The sequence below is a fragment of the Centruroides sculpturatus genome, unplaced genomic scaffold (genome assembly GCF_000671375.1).
Source record: "Centruroides sculpturatus isolate CEXI.00-Female unplaced genomic scaffold, Cexi_2.0 scaffold39, whole genome shotgun sequence".
NCBI lineage: Eukaryota > Metazoa > Arthropoda > Arachnida > Scorpiones > Buthidae > Centruroides > Centruroides sculpturatus.
The window spans coordinates 558762-581527 of record NW_019384314.1 but is presented as its reverse complement, the minus strand read 5'-3'; the positions used below and the strand labels follow the sequence as shown (position 1 = coordinate 581527).

At 29.3% G+C, this 22766-nt stretch overlaps 1 protein-coding gene across 3 annotated transcripts in view; it reads left to right on the top strand.

Moving 5' to 3' along the window:
• LOC111622955 (tyrosine-protein phosphatase non-receptor type 13-like) overlaps positions 1 to 21981 on the top strand; it is a 126248-nt gene extending 104267 nt beyond the window's left edge. For all 3 annotated transcript variants that reach the window (XM_023365434.1, XM_023365441.1, XM_023365428.1), the window contains 13 exons: positions 205 to 441; positions 525 to 670; positions 8374 to 8461; positions 10891 to 11628; positions 14417 to 14500; positions 15745 to 15959; positions 16033 to 16131; positions 16737 to 16832; positions 18918 to 19079; positions 19152 to 19847; positions 19919 to 20092; positions 20836 to 20927; positions 21266 to 21981. In XM_023365434.1, coding sequence (XP_023221202.1) covers positions 205 to 441; positions 525 to 670; positions 8374 to 8461; positions 10891 to 11628; positions 14417 to 14500; positions 15745 to 15959; positions 16033 to 16131; positions 16737 to 16832; positions 18918 to 19079; positions 19152 to 19847; positions 19919 to 20092; positions 20836 to 20927; positions 21266 to 21302 — 2864 coding nt within the window. In that variant the 3' untranslated portion in view covers positions 21303 to 21981. The remainder of the gene's footprint in view (positions 1 to 204; positions 442 to 524; positions 671 to 8373; positions 8462 to 10890; positions 11629 to 14416; positions 14501 to 15744; positions 15960 to 16032; positions 16132 to 16736; positions 16833 to 18917; positions 19080 to 19151; positions 19848 to 19918; positions 20093 to 20835; positions 20928 to 21265) is intronic.
• Positions 21982 to 22766: the final 785 nt, after the last annotated feature.

Genomic DNA, 22766 nt, shown 5'->3' with positions numbered 1-22766 from the left:
GAAATTGTTAATATAAATCTAATATAATTAATTCAAAATAACACAAGTATAATAGACAAATTTTATTCTTACTGAGTTGGATGTTTTGTAAACTTATTAATACTATAAATGAAACTTTAATATACAGTAAATATTTTATAACTACATATTAACCTAACTAATAATGTGTATAAATATATATATAATTTTTTAAATTTTATAAAGCATCTAAAAGTGATCCTCCCATTCCCAAACCACGAAAGAAATGGTCTGAAAAGTCTAAGGTCTCTGAATCAAATTATACTTCAAACGATTCAAAGTATTCTGACACAGACAGAGTTGATACCATTGGAAAATCTATAGCCCAAGTTCACAAAATTACAACCAAAAATGTATTAAATAATAAACTTGGGCAGAAATCTCAAGAAGAGTCTAGTAAGGAAATCTGTGATAATGAAATTGGTAATGTCTTTGGAGAATAATTACAATTGAATGTAAAGTTAAGTATTTATTATAATTAAAAAAATATATGCTCTTTTTTACAGATTCTGATCTTCAAAATAACAATCAGTACCATGATATAAAAGAAATAGAAGATGAGAATAATCATTTAAATAAAATAGAAATGTTACCTTCTGGGAATATTATCTCTCTTGATTTGAAAAAGATGGAGGAAAATTTAGATCTAGAGGTAAGAAAATTCATTCTGGATTAATTAAATATTTGACTGATATTTAGCATAAACTGTATTTCAAATATGTAAATCAAACTGTAAGATTTATATATTTGGTCAATGTTTTTCTTCTTTTTGGAAGAACAAAATATAACATTTTTAATTTCTAATAAGATGTCATCCCTAACTTTTTGATCAAATTATATTAATAATTTGATGATAGATTCTTGACTATGGAGAAATTATATAATAATCTTGTTATATTAATATAATTTTCCATTTGCTTAAATTTAATAAAACACTATGTATCTATCTACAAGATTATAGCATTTATATTCAACACAAATCAAAAATTCACTTAACTCTTTTAATGCCAATTGACGTAATTTTATGTTGTGATTCTCCTCACATGTCAATGATTTGAATTTACCAAAAACTTCGGGCACCATTCAGATGCTGAAAGTTTGTGTTCCCATTATTTTCAGTGCTATTACCAGGAAGTGTAAGAAACATTTCAGATATGGAAACCAAGCAATAAAATATTAAAATATTGCAGGACATATTTAATGATAATGGTTTTTCATAATTTGTTCTCTATGGGTAGATGCACACATAATTGCATAAATATTGCTTGAAATGAAAACAAAAATTTACTTAAAATCATTTTAATGGTTTCTGAATAAAACACTTTTATTTAATTATTTTGCTGTTTACTATTTCTTAGTATTTATTTGTTGGCTTATCACACAACAAGACCTATTTGTATCTCCTTTATTATTCTATTAATTACAAAGTAGACAACAAACCTGTATATTTTTTTGTCTTCTAAAATGCATTTTGACTGTTTCACGCAGCCCTCTTCAGTTATGTACAACTTGCCAAATTATGATAAATAGTAAACAGTAAAATAATAATTGGACTAGAAGCTGGTTAATAACACCTTTATTTGTAAAATAATTTAAATTTCATCATTGCAGATGTCACCATTTGAATGCAACATCTGTTGTTATAGATAATTCTATTTTTTAGTGTGCAGTAGTTGTATATTTAGGGGTATGAATTTTTGAATTTTTCTATTTAAGAAAGATTTGCCATCCTGCATTTCTCTGTTTATTTTAATATCTATTGTCTGTTGATTATTTTTCCATTTATATTTTAGATTTATGATTTTCTTTAGAAAGATAAATTCATATTCTGTTGTTGTTGTTTTTCACACTTTTAGAATATATTAATAATACAAATTTCATATTTATTGCACAGTTAACTGAAATACAACTACTAGAATAAGTTTTGTTTTGTCATAATAAATGTTATTACATTAATTTAAAAAACTTTAAAATACTAATATATTGTTAACTTTTAAAATAAATTCTATATAATTGTTTTCTATGGATAACTCTAATTTTAATCTGAAATAAGCAAAATATTGTTGAAAAATTGCTATCTGATTTCTAATTTTTTTTTAGTTTGATATTAGGTTTTACATTTTGCATATCATTTTCTCCAAAACAAGCTTAGAGGACAAAGCTTGTGAAAGAAACTGCATCAAAATGCTATTGAGGCACTGACACTGAAACAAACCTAATAAAATCTACAAACAGTTTATTATTACTAGGCAATCTTTCTTAATTATTTTCCAGCAACAACTTATAATATATATAAAATTTTAAAAACTTATCCTCAAAGAACATCTGCAGAAATCACCATTATTCCAAAGAAGATATAGAAAAAAAATTAAGGAAGAAGAAAATGTACAAAAAAAAATTATCAAATAATTTTACAAATCTTCAATAGGTAGTTGATTTGGCAGTTAATGTATTAGAGAATATTCCCTGTTGGTTGATGATGTCAAAGATAAATATTTTGTGCAATATATATGAGATATATGCATTAATATAATGTGTTTGTGAAATACATTTAGCAAAATTAAGTTTTTGGAACTTCTAATCCAATTATACAAACTGAGTATCCTTATTTATGCCTTTTTTTTTGAAGATTTGGAACAAACATATTCAATTTTATATGTAAATTTGTATAATGTCTTTAAATTATTTTTTTTTTATTTACATATTTTATGTAAAACTTTTCATTCAAAACATAACATTTTATAATTAAAAGTAACTCGCCTTTTCTTCAAATTTTGTATTTAGATTTAAATTTTTTAGAATGTTTGAAGTTAAATTTCATTGTCAGCATGACAAAAACTTGTTTATGGAAATAAAAGTATGTAGTGGAAGTACATTGTCATTGCTGTGGTGCAAATATCTTGTGAAGTGTCACCTTTAGGTCATAATCATTAACTTTTTTAATCATTATCCTCCATCTCATTCAGAACTAAAATCCTATCATAAATAGTGAGTGGCTAATAATAATCTAATAACTCTTTAAGCAAAAATGTTTGTGTTTTTTTCTTATGTTTAAAATTCATCAATTTTAGGGAATAATTTAGTTTAATATCATAGTTAACAGTGACGTGCCATGACATTTGATGATAGGGAAGCTGTGTTTCTGTAAGAAGCTGACTTCAGGGGCAATCAGTTAATTGCACATCAGTGATGGTCTAGGGTCCATTCGTACGTGTGTGGTGGCAGAAGAGAGAAGTATCTGACAAACCCGTTTATTTTAACATAAAATAAACATACACTATGTACAAAATAGTTTGCTTTAGGACAATCAGCTGTTTGGACTTCCTGGGCGTCAATGTGGTTCTTTGATCGTTGATTGAAGGTGGTCCTGGGACAGTGGCATTGACAAGTCTGTAAGGCATGGGGAAACTTTGTCTGTTGGCGTTAGGTACACGGTCTAAGTCTGAAGTGACATGGGTTACAGGTTGGCACAATAGACAAGAAACTGCTTTTTTTGCACATTGACACATGGCATTTTGGTTATTCGGAATGTTAACCGAGTGTGAGGTGTCCTTGATTGTTGGGGATTATATCAATCTCTGTTCTTTCTTTCATCCATTTTGATTGGTCGTTCTCCCTCAATCGCGCTTCCTGAGTGGCTGGTCCCTCATTACTAAGCGTAACGAGACTACTACCTGGAGCACAAGAAAGGTCAAAACCGAAGATGAATTTGATTTCCACCAATCATAAGACAACATCCTTCTGCGATTTATAATTTCTGTGTCGTAGTTTGATATAAACAATGGGTGTTCAACTACAAATGACTTTTTCCTATGTTTTTTTAAACTAATAAATTTTTCTCTAATCATTTTTTCACGTCTTTCGTGATGGTTTGGACCTGTCCAGAACCTCACATGTCCATAAAAATTTTAAACAAATACTGGAAATGACAAAAATAAACAATTTATGTACTTTAGTTCTAAAATACAAATAATACATGCTTCATACAAATTGATATGATATAAACAATGATAGAAAAACTTGTTTTTTAATTTTTTATAAACTAAGAAAAAGAGCTCTCAAATACGTTGACTCCGTCAACGTATTTGAGAGCTCTTTTTCTATTGAAAGGAACACTAGAGACAACAATTTTTCCTTCAACTGAGTGTTCCTATGGTTGAAAAACTGTGCTAAACAGATGCACTAGTAGATGGTACCATAAAAATTAATGATATTAAATCATATAATTCTTTTAGTACATCTTGTTCGGATCATCATGAATTATTATACTTTTTATGTCTAAGAGTTACCTGTCAATATAGTCTGGACATGAATACAAATATTGCGATTCACTATGTAATTTAGATAAATCAAAAAATTCCCCATAAAATTTACTTAATTTAAAGAATTAAAACTCGCTTGGAAAAATTGTTTTTCATAATAATTAAAATTATTAACATCTAAAAGTGATGCAAATTCTAAAGATTTTATGTCTGAAAATCTGTCAATATAATTATAATTAAATATAACTTTGCAAAGAAGCATACATAAAAATAACATTGAATATTCTTTACTTTTTAAATTTTAAAACAATTCACTTAGTCAAATAGCTCCCTACCAGTGGCTAAGGGATAGAATCATTGGAAGCATTATGGTATGTAGCGTCCACCAGATGTGCCATTGCCTGTAAATTGGCTGCTTTACACCATTCAAATATTTTCACCCTGGAAGCTGACATTGCAGCGCTTCCATTGGAAATATGTATATGAATTTAGATTTGAATATACAATAGTGATCTTATTGTTGTTTCTCACAGATATTTCATTATTATTATTATTATTATACTGCATTATTATTTTATTACAGATTTCATATAGAAATCTGTAATAAAATAGATAATGCTGTTATAATAAAATATTAATTTTAAGTAATTCAAAGTATGTTCAAATATGAAAATAATCGTGCAGTATGTATTTATATTTTAGAAAATACAAGGGAAGTGGTGCTTCCACAGCTTCCAATGATGGCACGCCACTGATAGTTAATATTAACAAGTTCATGAATTGTTCCAAAGACATTGATTTAGGCTGAAAGACTCCAATAAACAGGTTCGAGTTAATAAGTTAAAGACTAGTAAATTTTAATAATCTAAAATAGAGTAATTGCTCCCTTTATGCAAGTAATTGGTTCTACAAAAACAGCTCATAAATGGAACCATGGAAAACTGTTTAAAATAGGGATCTGTTTCATATCCTCAAGTACAGTGTTTTATTCTTACTGGTAGAAAAGTTTTAACTGAAGTTTTTTTAAATATATGTGTATATAATAGGTTAATGACAACAAAAAGCACACTTTTTGATGTAACTACCATTTATTTCCATAAAGTTGATTATTTAAAATTTAAAAATTGTTCAACCACATTAAAGTGAATTCATGTAAATGGAGGAATTACTGTAGATATACTAGTCTTTAACATATTTCAATATTCTAATTTAATAATGACCTCTTGGTTATATTAACTCTAGCCTGTTTATTGGTGTCTTTAAGTCTAAATCAATGTGTCTTTGAAACAATTCATGAACTTATTAATTAAGATATTATTTAAACTAAATTATTTGCTAAAAGTACATAATATAGTATACATATAATATGTTCTGTGAATTATTTTTAAGATTCTGGTAGCCATAACATTGTAGCCTGACATAGACAAAATTCTTTATCTCTTAGTGTGTCTGTTGAGCATCAGATGGCATTATCTTCTTAGAAATTTAAAAGAGAATCAATTGTTTAGAACCATGTGGTGCATTCAGTTTGGAATTTTCAGGTGTATTCAGCAAGGGAATTCTGAGCATGTTTTTGTAGTATATGTGAATAAAGTTACATATGTCATGTAATTATAATGACGAGTTGGACAAATCCAACAATGATGATGATAGCAATAATTTTTTTCATTTTATCTCTCCCTGTAAAACATGCACATATAAGATTAAACACAATCCATACAAGTTGAAACCCACAGTTCTCAAAACTGACAAATATTGCTTAATATTCCTGTTTGCCTAGTTTAGTCAATTTTTTAATGCTTCTTAGAATATACCATAAAATAGTGAAAATTAGCCCACACACAGGGAAAGAATTGTTCTCAAGGTCAGCAGGATTACAGTAGAGTCCTGTATAACATACAAATAAAGCAAGCAACACCCTTGAATTTTGTCAATCAGAGGTATACGTTTTTTTCAACTTATAGACCAATGTTTAAACTTTCATAAATCATGTGATAATGCAGGTTTCGATAACGCGATTTTCTATAATGCGCAACGAATCCCCCGCATTGTACTGGTCTCTATTGTAGTGTTAAATCTTTGTATAAGATTTAAATATATTTGTTCCCTTGTGATAGAAAAGATTATCCATCATTTTTTGAATCTGGATAGGATAGTGACTATTATGAATGTCATTGTGAGCAACTTCTCCTATTGGCTATGCTTTCACAGAAAATTTTTCAGTATAAACTTGCTTCTTAATTTTTCTGTTCAAATTTGGCAAAAATATTAGAAAAATCTTTATCTGTATTTTGTTTGTCTTAAAACAACAGAGAGATTGTTCTGCTTTCTTCACACATTGGTGCATTTTAAAAAGATTACACTATTGAAAATGATATACAGCAATTCCCAATCTTTAGCTTGTCTGTCTCTCTTCAAAATCAGATTTAAGTCACCAAACCCTTTCTATGATACGAAATAAGAATATATTGTAAATAGGATGAAATAAATAAGTATTAATTAATTCCTATACTGTATTAAACACAACTGAAATTTAGAAATTCAAAAGTTTTGTAGTTTGTTTCACTATACTAAAATTTAAAGATATTATTAATTGATACATGTTTTTTATTACTATTATACTTTATATTTTTATATATGATTTTAAAAATTATCCACCAAACCCTCTCCAAATGACCCCAATAACCCCTTAAAGGTTGCTAGCAATAAAGTTGGGAACCTTGGTACAACAAATATGGAATATAGATGAAAACAATTCCCTCAATGTGCTGGCGATAGTGAAAGTTTGTTCCCTTCTAAGACAAATATAGAGGGAGCTTGAAAATATTGAGTCCAAATTTAAACAAGTTAACTGTCCAAGAATGCATCTAAAATTATGTTTTTAGTGAAGAAAAACAAAAGTTTCATTTAGAATGTGTGTGCTTGACACACAAAGTGAAACCTTATCAGTTTATTCGTAAAATATTTATTTAGCTTTTGTGTAATGTTATTGTTACAAAATTTAGTTTGCATGTTTTACTTATCTTGCTTGTTCTTCTCTATCTACCTATGATAGAATTTCAATTCATCTTTTGACATCCAGCTTCCATCTTAGTTCCTTACTAAACTACTATCTCCTTATTCAATAACCTTTTATTCTCCTATTTGAAATTTATAACTTCAATTAAGTCTTAGAGAACAGCTTTTATGAACTTTCCTGATAATTGACTGAACCTTGATTATGCTCACATTGTTAACAAAGACAAATTCTGGTTATGTTATTGATAATTCTCAATTGAATAACCGTTCATTTTGATTTTACAAATTCTAGTCTTGCCATTAGATATGTGGGAAACAAAAAGTTTCTTTGTCATCAAAACTAGACTACAATAATTCGGCTGCAATTTGAAAAAATTGCAGCCGAATTATTCTAATGTTTTTGATACTGTGTTTTATATCAAAATTCTTCTTGTTTTGTTTTTTATTTTCACCTAACTTTGTTCTTGTTCATTCTCTTAATACAGTAATACTATTCACTTTTTTGTTAAATATGTTAAAATAGACAAATGAACACAGCAAAAATTGTAAGTTTGTTACAAAAGAAAGATTAACATCAAATTTATCATTTAGAGGAGATAAAGATAAGGTGGTGAATAGGTGATAAATAGGAAAAACATCTCTCTTATTACAAGCCTGTTTCAAATTTTATGAATTTTATTCTATTATCTTTTAAGGATTTAATAATAATCTAAAATAGAATTTAATGAAATTTCATTTAAGTTTTCTAAAATTGATAAAGTAACAACTTATAAAATTGCAAATCATAAATCATATTTTTCTGCTTGTGATGAAACTTTGTTATCAATACTATTCTGATTTAGAAATAATAAAATTATGTAATTGAAGAATTATCAGTGACAAGTAATACTTTTGTAATCATTTTCATTCTCTTTAAAACTGTAAAAATTTCTTTGTAGCATAATAATTTTTTATACTTTATTTTGTTTTTTAAATTTTAACAGATAAACATGATAACAACCCAAATAATGTAATAAATGAAATTCATTATTGCTATTATTGTCACTGTACTGATAAGTGTAAACTTTATCTCTAGGCAAAGGACACGTCGCTTCCAGGTTTAATCTCCGTACGTTCTCTCCTTTTCAAAGAATCTACCGAACCAGACGAAAGAATACAGCCTGGTGAGTCTAACTGTAGTTAAAATCCAGTTTTTATTATATATATATATAAAATAAAGCTACATATTAAAATATGTTTATCTGAGTACATATCATGTAGAGAGGCAGATATATGAGGATATAATAAAATTTAGTAATCTTATATTTTAAAATTGAGACTTTACCCTTATTGTACAGTACATATTTTTCACCTCAAATTTTCTACTAATGTCAACATATATGAATTGTGATTTTATATAATTTTGCATACATCAAGTAATTATATAAAATAAATTTTCTCCTATATTTTTGTTTAGTTTATTATTATTATTCTGCTTTTGTTAATATTTTTGGAGGATTTTTCAAAAATAATATTTGGTTTTTTTAATTCCTTAATCTTTGAGTACTTTGCTCATGACATAATTATTATCAATATTTAATTGTATTTCTAATAAAATTATTTTATATTACGATTAAAATAAATCTGATTAAAAGGTACGTGTTAAATATTGATAAATGAGCTCTTATCATTTATGAACAATGAATGAATGTTTTGTGTGTTTAAAATGTAAATAATTCTGGCAATTAAAAACAAAAAGTTTTATTGTGTAGTACACACATTTATTTTACTAATTACTTACATTGAATGGATCTTCAAACATAATGTTTAAATTGTAATTTTCAAAATAGTAATAAACCTTAAAAAAAGTTTCAAACATTTGACTCAAGGGATTGCTAACTTTCAGAGTAACAAATTCCAAATACAATGTGGAAAAAAAACAGCAATTTGAAAAAGTGATGATTAAAGGAAAACTTACAAACTTTTTTTCTTCCCTTGATTATGATGACAACGATGAGACAGCCAGATGGCTGGGGCAGTCAAGTCTTAACCTATTACTATGGATATCTATGATCAAATCTGGGTGAGCAACCCAAGGAATTTTTCATGTGCATTTTGTTCCAGATATGTTGGGCCCTGTTTCTCACCATCCTGTTGCTCTCATTGTGAGCCTGGCCAAATCCATGATGAGTGATTAAAACAAACCTTCTTAATGCCCACAGGTTGGAAAGAGAAAAAATTTAAAAAGCAAACTAGCAAACAAATCTGAAAATAATTCAGATTACAATTAAGGATGCCAACTTTCCATGAAGAATGAGTAATGATTAAAAAATCTCCTTTTATTTTTCAGAACATTTTCAAACAGTTGACAATCCTATTGACTCATCATGTTTATAAACTATAAGTGAATTTTTTAAATTATATTTTTAGTTTCCTGCAAATATTTTTGCATTTAAATGTAATATTTTTGGAATAAATCAATTTTGATAAGTATAAAATTTAGTTAACAGAAAAATTTATAAACAATAAATAAAGAAGGGTATTAAGACTCTTATAATAAATTTCAAAATATTTGTATCAGAATAGGAAAAAAAAATCATGATATATGATTGAGACTTATTAATTTCCTAAAATTTTTCTTAATATTTATATACTAAATGATTAAAACTCTTAAATAATTGTCTACATTATTATATATCAGAAAATTTATAATGTAGATTCATAAAATACTAGAACAAAAGCCCCTTTTGATGGCTGAATTAAGCTGGAACATCTTATTAAATTAAATAAAACATTTCATATTGAAAAAAGTTCAATATAAAAAGCACAACATATGTAATGTATAATTAATAACAAAACAAAGAATATTAAATTTTAATCTATTACACTCCATTTTAAATTTATCTTTACAAACTTTACATAAATTTTTATTTTAAGCCAATAATTGAACTTTGTGTCAATGGAATATTGTGGTGTTGTATCTTTAATTATGCAAACTTATATTTTTATCCTAATTTATAAATTATAATAAATTTTCAATGTTGAAGTTGTGTAATAAAATCGGTTTGATTGCTTCAAGGTATAAAAAAAATTAAATAAACATAAACAAAAAAATCATGATTGAAACGTTTATTTAAACTTGTCAGAAGAACTTCACACTTTCTGTCTTCAAGATACTTTTTAAAAATGCCATTGCATTTGGCCAAATGATGCAATTAAGGGTTTGACATACCCAAATCAGTTCAACTAGACTCAAACCTGGATATCCCAAACATCAGGATGGTGATTTTTACTATCTTGACCAACTAACCACTGTTAAAATGAATTGTATGATTAGAGAATCAAAATTTTTAGCATTTTTAAATGTTTTTGTGTATTTTCTTTAAATTTCCTTAGAGTAAACAAGTTAATCTCTTAACAATGATTTTTTACCATTATATTACTTGTATATCAATTAACAATGTCCACATAAACCATAAAAATTATAATTATCTTTATTGTATATAAATTATTGAGATATAAACATGTCTAAATATTATATAAAACTAATTTCTTACCAATTATAATATATATATAGTATTTTTGTATGTTGATTAAGGTTTTTAATCTTTAGATGATCAAATATTAGAAGTGAATGGTGTTCAGTTTAATAATGTGCCATATTATGAAACCGTTGATTCATTAAGAACTAGTCCCAAAGTAATAAATGTATTAGTGGAGAAGACTTTGGAAAATGAAGAGGAAAATTCCAGATCCGAATTACATATCGATGACGACGACTGTGATGAACTAGATCATTTTTATGACAGCAACATGAAAAAGTGGCAAGTGACTCGTTCTAGTAAGGACAGGCTAACAAAAAGCAGTTCTTGTGAGATTTTGTCTCGCACAACAAACTTACATTCCACAAGAGAAACTTCACAAGAAAAAAGTGATGCTTCCTCAGATCAACGAACCGATGGGACAGATTTGTTAGATCGCATGCAAGGCACAATTCCGATGCCAGTTTTAAATTGTGATAAAATGTGCATAGAAGATGATCAAGTCAGTTGTGATACTTCCTCAGGAATCAGTACTGGCAGCAGTTCTTTATTTCCTTGTATTCAAGAAGAAAAGATTGATTCCAGTAATAGTTATAGAGTCAGCATTGAAAAATGCACCTTGCCACTAATAACCAAAAATGAAATCCCACATTTAGAAAGAAACAGAGATTATTTTAATAAAGAAAATAATTTATTAAATAATACAACTGTAAAAGCATTTAGTTTACCAGACTCTAATCGAAATACTCCAGTTACTATAACTGAGGCAATCCAGAATGGAGGATATTTATCAAAAGTTTATGATTTGGGTAAGTTTGCATTTTATATGTTGTATCAAAATCAGATTTAGTTAATTTTAAGAAAACAAATTAGTTATAATTTAAAACTTTCAATGCCCCTTTCAGATTTCATGTTTTTATTTTTTCAATATTCAAAAACGTGACTGTCATGTCCACAGTAAATCAGTTTGTTTGATTCCATTTTATAAGAAAACTACATCATAAAAAATCATAGCTATTTAACTTGATATTATATTTGCTATTTGAATGTAGAGATATTATTATAATTACTTGTAATATATGCAAAAGTAATCTCAAATACAGAAACAAAACAGTAAAAACTAAGCTAGAACAAAGTAAAACAATTAAAACTATGAGTGATGCTTTAATGGAGTATATTAGCAACCATTTCATAACTCACTCTTCTTTAAAAAATAATTTTTTAAAATTTTTTCTTTGTTTAATTTGAGTAAGATAACTCAAAAGTTCAAGGTATATAATAGTTTTTTATATACTTAGTCATACCATTCCATATCACTTATTTTATAGTTACATTTATAATAAGTTGCTAACATAAATAAAATAGAAGTGGAGGGAAAAACAGTATTTGAGAGACATCACTGAAAGTTCATATCAGTAATGAATGACAAATTCAGAGGTTTGAGGTATGTGAAAGTTTTATTTCAATTCTAGCAATTTTATGTGGTGTTTAGCAGCAAATTATTGAGTTTATTTGTTAAATATTTTATTAATAAATAAAGCATTTTGAAATGATAAAATATAATTAATTTTCTTCTCATTTATTTTTGAGTATATGCCATTTTTGTGGTTATCAAATTTAAATAAAATTTCTTGATTCTTACAATAATCTCCATCATCATAAATATTAAATATTTGAAATATGTTACATTCTTACTTTCTTAACAAAAGAAAAAAGGGAATAGCAAAAGAGCTTCCATATAAAAGATTGTTTATTAAAGAGCACACATTTAATATGCTAATATTTCAGTCAAGTGAAAATTATATTATTATTAAGTTTGAAAATGCTCTTAGTTTGTAAGAGTTATTTTGTTTGTATTGTGTACAAATAATCAGTAAGTTTTAATAACAAAATACAAGAAATGAAGGTTAAACTTTGTCATTAATTTGTAATCTACCTTACAATAAGTTATTAAAAAAGGCTTCTGCTTTTGTAATTAAAACAATTTAATAATATACATAATTTGAATCAAAATGGCAGACCGTATGCCATTTTGATTCAAATTATGTATATTTTTAATGAATTGGCTTATCATCAGCAAGCTTTTAATTGTTTTACATCATTGTGCAGAGATGTAGCCTCCAATAAAAGGTAGTATCTGCAAAATTTGAAGACTGTTTGATGATTAGACAGGATGGATGCTACAAGACATTTTAGTTTTCTGCTATATAATTTTTTTGAAATAGTAATTCAGATAAACAAAATAGCCAAATTTTTCTAGATACTTTGACTCAACATGCTGCTTTTTATATACCAACATACTGTACCATTGGAATGATGAAATGTTGTAAGCAATATTTGAATACTGTTATCCCCAGTTAGCATAAAAAAAACATTTGATTTTGTAATTCTGAAGTTATTTATTTGGAAGACAGTTTATCTTAAAATGTATAGAGGAGAAGGTGGTATTATGGAACACTGCAAGTATTATGGAACCACCCCTTTTCGAACTGATAATAAAGGCAAACTGCAGCGGAATGTGGCTGAACTGAACTAGGCAGACATCCATAGCAAGGAGAAAACCCGTTTTACTTCAGTTAAACAGTTGTTCGCATTTAATCAGCAAATTTGTTTTTTTCAAAATTCGCAAGTTTTGAATGCTAAGTGAATTTAATTATTTTTAAAATAAAAATCGTGAAGTTGTAGGTTCACTGATGCATGTATTCCGTTCCAGAGACTTAGGGGTACATATTAATCTGTGTGATGATCAAGTTTTTTAAAATTTGGTCTTGACAGACATAAGTTAATTCGAGATGGCGATGAGTGAAATACGGACCCCATTGGTGCTTTTACAGTAATATGGAACTCAACTCCTTCGAACTTTCTATTTGCAAGGACACATTCCTCCGGAGCAATTTGTGAAAAAGACACTAGGTAGAAAGTCAATTCTTCCTAAGAATATCGAAAAAAAGCTGCTGGAATATATATTGTTGATGGAGGTCATATTTTTCTATTATAAAAGCATTTTTGCGATAAAATACATTGGAGTAAATAATTTTGTAATTATTTAACATTTTTTGTCCTTTCCTATTTGTTTTTGGCTACATTAAAGCATTTTTTTGAAAATATACAGTAAGGTTCCATATTACCACCCGATTTTCTCTAAGCCTACTTTCGGACTTTTTGTACAAAAGCCTTCAAAAACCATACTTATAATTACACTAGCGAAAAATCCAATTAGGAACATTTAGTTTACTAGTTACCAGTACTTTTTGCACAAAAAATGTGGGTGTAGTTATGATACCTTGTTTACAATTCACTAAAATGTAATTGGGGTTCCATAATACCACCTTCTCCTCTATCTGATATACATTATAGATTTCATCTGAATTCATTTTTCCCCTAGATATTTCAAAATTGTTATAATATTTTATACTAGTGGTTTATGTGCAAGTTCTAACTGATTAATTAAACATAATTGTAACTTAAACTATTGTTAAATTTCGGTTAATTTGGTTAGAAAATTGAATGTAATAAAATAATTCAGTAAACTTATTTTAGAAATCTGAGAGAATTATGATTTTGAATTTACTGTTTTATTATGTTAAACTATTTCAGATTTAACGACAGCACCAAAAGTACCACAGAGAAGGTTCAGACAATTAAGGAAAGTGGAAGATATTTATAAATTTATAACAAAAGGTTATTGTTAATTTAATTTTTTGTTGGTAATTATTAATGTACATTGTTGACTTGCATAGTTCATTTCTAAGGAGAGTAGAGAGTATTTAGAAAAATCTGAAATCTTAAATTCAAAAGGCTTATTTCAGAGTTAGCTTTAGATAACGCTCATTAGCAAAGAGATTATCAGTGACTTTTTTTTTTTTTTTTTTTGAATGGACAGTTTCAAGAATCTGTCTTTATTACTAAGGATAATTACAATTTTGTAAATCACTTTAAATATTAGGTAAAAAGTTATAAAATTTTTATAATTACACACTTGTTCATTAATTAAAACATTTTTAAATCTTTAGTGTCATTTCTCTGATCATGTGAAGATTCTATTCATAAGATACATTGTAGTAAAGTGTACTTAAATTTAAATAAATAACCCTATAGCAATTCAGTAAAATAATAGTGATATTGCAAAAGTAATATAAACTTTTATTTTTTGCTTGCATTCAATATAAAATGATAAAAATTTAGAAATATGCATCAAAATATCTTATTTGTTCCATAAATGACAATAACTAGACTCTATATTTAAATAAATAAAAACTTAAAATTTACAATAATGCCTAATTAGAGATATATTTTGATATATAGATCTATACTTCATGTTGGTAACAAAAGTGATTCCAATAGAAACAAATTATTCCAAAACTAAAACCTAATTAATTAAGCATTTTCTGTCAGAAAAAATAGAATAGTGAGAGACTTTGGGACTTGTCTAAACTGATAGAAAGTAAACCAGGATAAGTAAATAAGATTACAATTAGTGGAGGTTCTGGATTTACTGATTCTTATATTAAAAGTAACTTAATCTTGTATTGTTTGCCTGCTATTATCTTTAACAACAATTAATGCATTGTTGAAATAAGAAATTCCAACAACTGAAACCTACTGTATTGTGAGCAAAAAAGATTAAGACTAGTTTCAAGCATTGGTCAAGATTGATAACAATTGTATATTATCAGATACACGTTGAGGCCAAAGTGTGAAAAGACAGGTTAAATACACTTATATACCCATATTTTTTTTACCTGTATTTTCTTTTGGGACTTCCTAATTTTGATAATATTAAATGACTGGTGGTGATTACAATAAGCAGTGTCTAATTTTTTTAAATACAATATTTTACTGAAACATAAGATATTAAGATATTTTAATTTTGACACATTCTGTGTATAGATTAATTTTTCTTATAATAATGTAAAATTTTTCAGAAAATACTTTTGATGTTCATATCAGAAAAAGTAGTCGTGGTCTAGGCTTGAGCATCTGCGGAGGACGTGATACTGGTGGGAGGGGATGCATAAATCAGCTGATCCGCATACGGAAATTATACCCCCTTCAGCCCGCCATGGAGTGTGGGAAGTTGAGAGTCGGCGACGTGATTATTGAAGTAAATGGGAAAAGCACATTGAACTTAACCCATACTGTGAGTTAATTATATTTTAGAATTATAAGATAAAAATAAAAGTTTGTATTATAAAAAAATTTTAAACTTTTAGGAAGCTTTGGATGCATTAAGAGCCGCTCCCATTAATGTGACATTAAAAATCCACCGTCCCGACCCAACAATCATTCCTAGTCTGCCTCTGAACATGAGGGTAAATAATTGCATTGGGTTAAAATATTAAAAATTTCAGTAAACTTTCATATTTTATGTAAATATAACTACAGTTAAAGATAATTTCTTTAAAAATAAAATTGAGAGTACTATTTTATTTTTAATCTACTTCATTTTTATATATATAGAGTGGTCATAAAATAACTTAACCACTAACAGTGATATCAGAAGTGCAGAAAGTGAGGAATCCACTGAAACTTTTGCAGGATAAATACAGAGTAACACACGCTTGCGATACATGAAAATTGGAGTAGAATGTGTGTCATGGTTATGGTGACACATGTTCTACTCCAATTTTCATGTATTGCAAGCGTGTGTTACTCTGTATTTATCCTGCAAAAGTTTCGGTGGATTCCTCGCTTCCTGCATTCCGACAATCGTCATTAGTTGGTCAAGTTACTTGATGACCACCTTGTATATTAGAGATAAAAACAATGTATCTTTTAATTAGAACCCATTTTGACAGTTTATGTTCACTCTAATTTGCTACATGCATAGATTTTGTAAATTGCTTTATCAATAACATAATTATCAGCTTCTTTGCAGATTATATTTTATAACAAAGTAACAATTTCGTTAATTTAGGACGATTCCTGTCCATCATTTTCTTTGGAGTCTCCATCGTCGTCTGTACACAATACTTTGTCCAGAAGCAGTAGCATAAATAATCATTCTGCTAAAGTATGTTCATAAATAAATTTTGCTTTATTTATTAACAATTAGTAGTAATCACTAAACTATTGGTATATGTAGTAGTAAATCCATTAAAATCAGATTTTAAAATTAATTAAAATAATAGTAAAACAGTTATTTTCTAATTGGATGATAGTATGTGCATGTGTAAAGTGCACAATTTAAAGATACAGGTATACCTCGACTTATGTCGTTTCGAGTTACGTCGTTCCTGATTATACATCATTTGTTAAAAAAGTATACGAAAAAATAAAAATCAGGTTTAAGTCATTTTATTCGACTTTACGTCCGTCCGCCACAAATATTGAAGTCGTAATATCACTAGAAAAGCGTTTAAAGCACATAAAATCATATTAAAATATATACATTTACAAGTATGTACTGTATTTACGGTATAGTACATGCATTCGTAAATTTAGATTACTTTTTTCTGTACTCTATTAAAAACTAAAATTTATTTGTTTGTGAGCTTAAAATAGATTCTTATTAACCATATATTATTGAAAATGCATTAATAAATAAAATACAGAACTGGGAATAGTAATTTATGGTTTTTCCTAGTGACAAGTAGATTCGGAGACAAGTAAATTCGACTTACGTCATTTTTCGACTTAAGTCGTTTTCCTGGAACCAATTACCGACGTAAGGCGAGGTATACCTGTATTAAATTTAACATTTTGAATTTTCATATAAAAAATGGTAATAATATGTTGCTGTGATTTTTTATGATACAATTCTGTCTCCAGGTTCTTGGCAGTTCTTCACTGTAAATTTCTATGAAATTTTGTTATAAATTTCCAGTGCCCTAATATTGCTAATTTAAAGCATGTTCTATACTTATGGCAAAATTATTAAGTTTATAACTAGCAATAATACAAAATCTTTGCCAAGATTTTAATAGCTAATTAAGCTTTTATCAGAAATATGTAGAATGTACAATGTTACCAGTTTCACTTTGAAGTTGATTAATTCCACGATGATTGTTTTCAACAATTGGTGCAAGTTACATACCAAAAAACTAAGTGAAGACCAGACAGCTGAGTGTTATGATGTTAGCATACTGCCCTGGGAAACTTGAGAAAAAATCCCAGAAATTTTTTGGTCCCATCCCTCATCACATAGTCGCCCTATTGGACCTGGCTGAATTGATGATGGACCTGATAAAAGGCTGTCTTATCACCCACAGGACAGAAAGAGTAAAACATAGCTAGTATGTTTTACAGTTTCTTCTAAACAAAACATTATTGCCTTGTTATAAATTATAATATAGTAATGATAAGACAATATCAATAATAAGACAGTCATCTGGAGTCAAAATGATAAAAATACCATCTCAAGGACCATCAACAGAAAGTATGACCCTAAGGAAATGTAAAAACTGATGATTAGAGGTCAATATTAATTTATATTTAATCTCAACTAAATTTGCATATTAGTGTGTAAGTGCTCGTCTGTAACAGCATACATCATCATTGATATATGTTATGTAACTCCCATAAGCCAGAATTATTTTCTAACGGCTATTCTCCAAGACTCGAAAGCAACGGACTTGGAGCTAACTAATCTTTTGGAAAGCGAGAGCTCAATTTCTGATAAAAACTAGTTTCCGAATTCACTTTTGGTCTGATGAAGTTAGATGCCTGGGAAAAAGTTTCATGTCACACACACAATTGAAACTTAGCATACTCGCTGCGTCAATTAATCAATTATTTTGGATAAAATCACATAAAACTAATACAACGAAGCAATTTCCATGAAAATTCCACTATGACTACGAACCACGCCTCTTAAATATACATATAATTAGCTGTTTTTACACGACAGAACAGCATCCGAAGCGACGATAATTGATTTGCATTATTCGTAAGGCTAAATTGATTTAGTTTCGTTTAATAAGTAAAAATAAAAACAAACAAGATATCTTTATAATTAATTTTATTAGCTCTATCCAATGCTTAATTTAATTCAATGCACTCAGAGTTACGTTAATCTACGCTCGCTATTACGGACTTTTTTCATTTGTTTGGTGGAAAATATTTGGAGAAAAAATTCATAACGTTTGCATATTTAAAGGAATTTGAAATCGTCATCGAGAAACATGAAGGAAGTTTAGGTTTCACCGTGTTGAAGAGGGAACAGTGCGAGAGCACCTTTCCCGGATTGTTCGTAAAAGATTTAATTCGAGAACCTGCAAAATCCGACGGCAGAATACAACCCGGAGATCAGATATTACAAGTAATACTCTCGAAGTAATTAAGAACGTTGTTTTTAAGTTATTTACATGCGTAATAATCAAATTTCTATTAGGTTAACGGTACGGACATGTCAGAACTTAGTCACGCAGAAGCCATCAGTTTCCTCAGAAGTGCACCGAACGAAGTAAAGTTAAAATTATCTAGGCACGTGGATCCTCCGCTTTCACCTCTATCCGGAGACGACGAACCTCCCCTGTCCAAACCATTGAGAAGAGAAGCTGTGGAATTATTAAACGATTGGGCCAGACAGAAAGAAAATGATTCGCCCGGTAAGAAAAGAGAGCGCAGAAGAGTCCGAACAAAAGTCGACGATAGTTTCAGCAGTTCCGGAAGCAGAAGTAATTCGTCTTCTGTAAGTCAAGACAACACTTTTCTTATAAGCGATAGCGATAACGTCTTATCAGAGGAAGAACTAACCAACGACAGCCCGGGACTAAAGAGAAATTTGCGTCCCAAGTCTCTAGACATTCTTAGCTCGTTTACGAGAAAACAAAGGTTAGCCAACTTTACTTCCGCAGAAGACCAATCGACTTCTTTTCGTCGTCAAACCAGCGTTAAAGTCACCAGTTTGGACGCTCAAACGTCGATGTTTCCGTCGAACGAGGACGAAGGGAATACCAAGAAAAATCTCTTGAAGTGGAGAGGAACCATATTACCGAAAACCGGTTCCGAATCCGAAAACGAACTAAATTTGGGAACGTTGGAAGAGAAAAGAGAAGATTCTACTCGGCAGATTTCCGAAGATGCGGTAAGCCTTCGTTTTTTAATCATCCGTGCTTTAAAATGGCAAACGCGATTTATACTATTTAACTTTTATAGGTCCAGTTTATAGAAGTGCAGCTGGATAGAGGATGGCACGGCCGATTAGGTTTTAGCATTTCCGACCCCCTGACGGAAAATATATTGCCTAACGGACCGGAAGTAAAAATCGTACACGAAGGCAGTTTGGCCTCTCGGGATGGAAGAATTAAAGCTGGAGATAGACTAGTTCAGGTAATTATCGTTTAATTCCAACTCTTTCGGACCCACAATTTCCCAACAAAAATATTCGATTAAACCATTCAAATGTTTACAAGTTTGGTGATTGGAGATTTTAAATGTGTTTTTTTTTTTCAATTAATATTCGCACGCGAAACGTTACCGATTGGATGATATTTCATTTGTAAATTAACACATCTTCAAATCCTAGCAAATTAGAATATATATATGTCAATTGACCTATTGGATTGGACCGCCGATGGTCCTATCCAATATTGTGTCTTCGACGTTCTCGTGTTGCAATTTAAAATAATAATGTTTAATCGATGATAAGGCAATAGGAAAATCGAATTATTCTTTAATTAAGAACTCAAAAATGCTGTTATTTAAAGTAAAGCGAAACAAATTAATAAAAACAATTAAAAACAAAAAGCACGTCACGACTCCGTCGGACCATTAATTTCAGGAATGGAGGTTGGGCCTAAAACATTTGACTTTAATGGTAATACATCCCGTACAGAAAAACGAAACGGCACATTCGAAGGAAAACTACTCGAACACAAAGCCCATGATTTTTATTATATTTGTATCCGAGATGAAATCACTGTTCGAGAATTTACCAGACGATTCAAAATGTTGACGGTAGATTTTAAATGCGTGGCTTTCTATTAAATAACCGTTCTGGATGAATATATTTAAATTGCTTTCCAAATATTCCTTGATTAGTGGAGTGATGTTATAAGTATTATCGTACGCAGGTGAACGGAGAAATGGTTACAGAAAAGCCAGCATCGGAAATCATCGACGTTCTCCGCAAAACAAGAGGTCTAGTCAACATGATATTTGCCAGGTTAGTGAAACGCAATAGACAGCAAAATTAAGGGACTGTCCATAAATTATGTCTGCATTTTTCTTGACATTTTTACTCCCATCCCCCATTTTCCTTGTTTGTCCAAGTTCCCGTAACGCCCTCTCCTCTTCGGACGTCCAACAAAACTCAACCCCCCCACAAAATCTTTATCACTTTGAGTAATAAAATATATAAACTGTAAAATTTAATGAAATAAAACGGACGTCAATTGAAGTTCAATCCCTCCCCTCCCTCTCTTCCAGTTTGTACACCATTTATGGACAGCCCCTAACGGAAATATTTCCTCCATTCGACTAATATAATTCGTTTGTCTTTAGATTAATAAAATCGACCAATACAGAAAATGCCACGTAGTTAACGGAAGTACTTTGCTAGTCATTAGATACCGATGCCGTGTGGGAACGTCAGTTGCCAAAATATACACCTTAGCTCGGAGTAGAGGTAGTCTTCCGACTTTATTTCTAGTTTTGACAATAACTTATCGTCCCCTAATTACATTTATTTTGAGACTTTACCCGGAATCTTGTTACCAAAAAAATTTATTCTATATACCAAATATTTATCTATAATATTAATAATAACAATAATAACGGAAAGAAATGTTGCCAAAGATTCGGATTTTCTCCCGAACGACTGCCCCGTTCCAGTTCTTTGCAGTGCCAAAATCTTAAAAGTATACGCAGAAAGAAATAAAAAAAAATCCGCGCTTTAATTCCGTCCGAGAAATCATTCCAAATCACTTGTTTTGTTAATATTTTTGGTTTCGTTTATTTATCCGATCGTCGTTAGTTTACGCCGGAGGAAAGGCCCCGCATTTTGTAACGTTTGTACTTATTCGACCCTCGATAACCTACGTCATCAGTATTGTATAGTTTTTTAACTTAATCCCCCGCTATTTAAGTACAATAGTGTCGTTAGTATCCGTGTTTCGCCCGATGGTTCGCTAGTAGAGAGATGTTTTAAATGTTGCCAAGAGTATTTTAAAGAGTTGTTGTATATTCAGATAGTAATGTAAATAAACTTATTATTCATTCTTGTTCTCCATCATTTCAATGAGCCGTTCGAAAATGCGAACACGCACCGATTCTTAACATACCGAAATTGTTAAGGGAGAGTAACAGTCTTACGTTCTTCCTTCTATGGATTCAGCCTGTATGTAGAATTGGAAAACACTGTAAAATGAATGCAATTCATTTAGCATATTTTAAATACTGTACAGTACCTCAGCTAGGATAAAGTTTATCGCAAGAAAATCCACTCACGCACAAACACACACAAACCTGTATATATAGAATTTTGTTCCCTTTGATTCAGAAGAAAAACAACAGAGGACCTTTAAACGTTAAGAACTGCAAAAAACCCGGAGGAACAAAAGTTAACTAATTACAATACTTTGTTCTATAACAGCCGGTAAAGTTAAAAATTTAAGACCAAAAACACGTTTACAATACGAATACTGTTTTGTAAGTGAAAGAAGAATTCTATAGTAACTTATGAGAATCAATTCTTTATTAAAGAAATGGTTTTCCATCGAGTAAACCTCCAGTTGAGTCAATATAGTTGCTTCGGAGTTAGAGATGGCCCTAGGATTTGCGAGGCCCTGGACAAACTTTATTTTTAAACCCATTAAAAGGTCGATGGGTACATGATGATACTGTAGATCTAAATAAATCTATGAACGATTTTTATATCGTGGATATTGAACCATATGTGGCTGTAACTACGAAGTCGGAATTTCAGAAAAAAAGAGATTTCAAAATTAGACCAACTTTCAATTGTCCACCAAAACTTTGCTAACTACGTATGGTCCCAAATAGA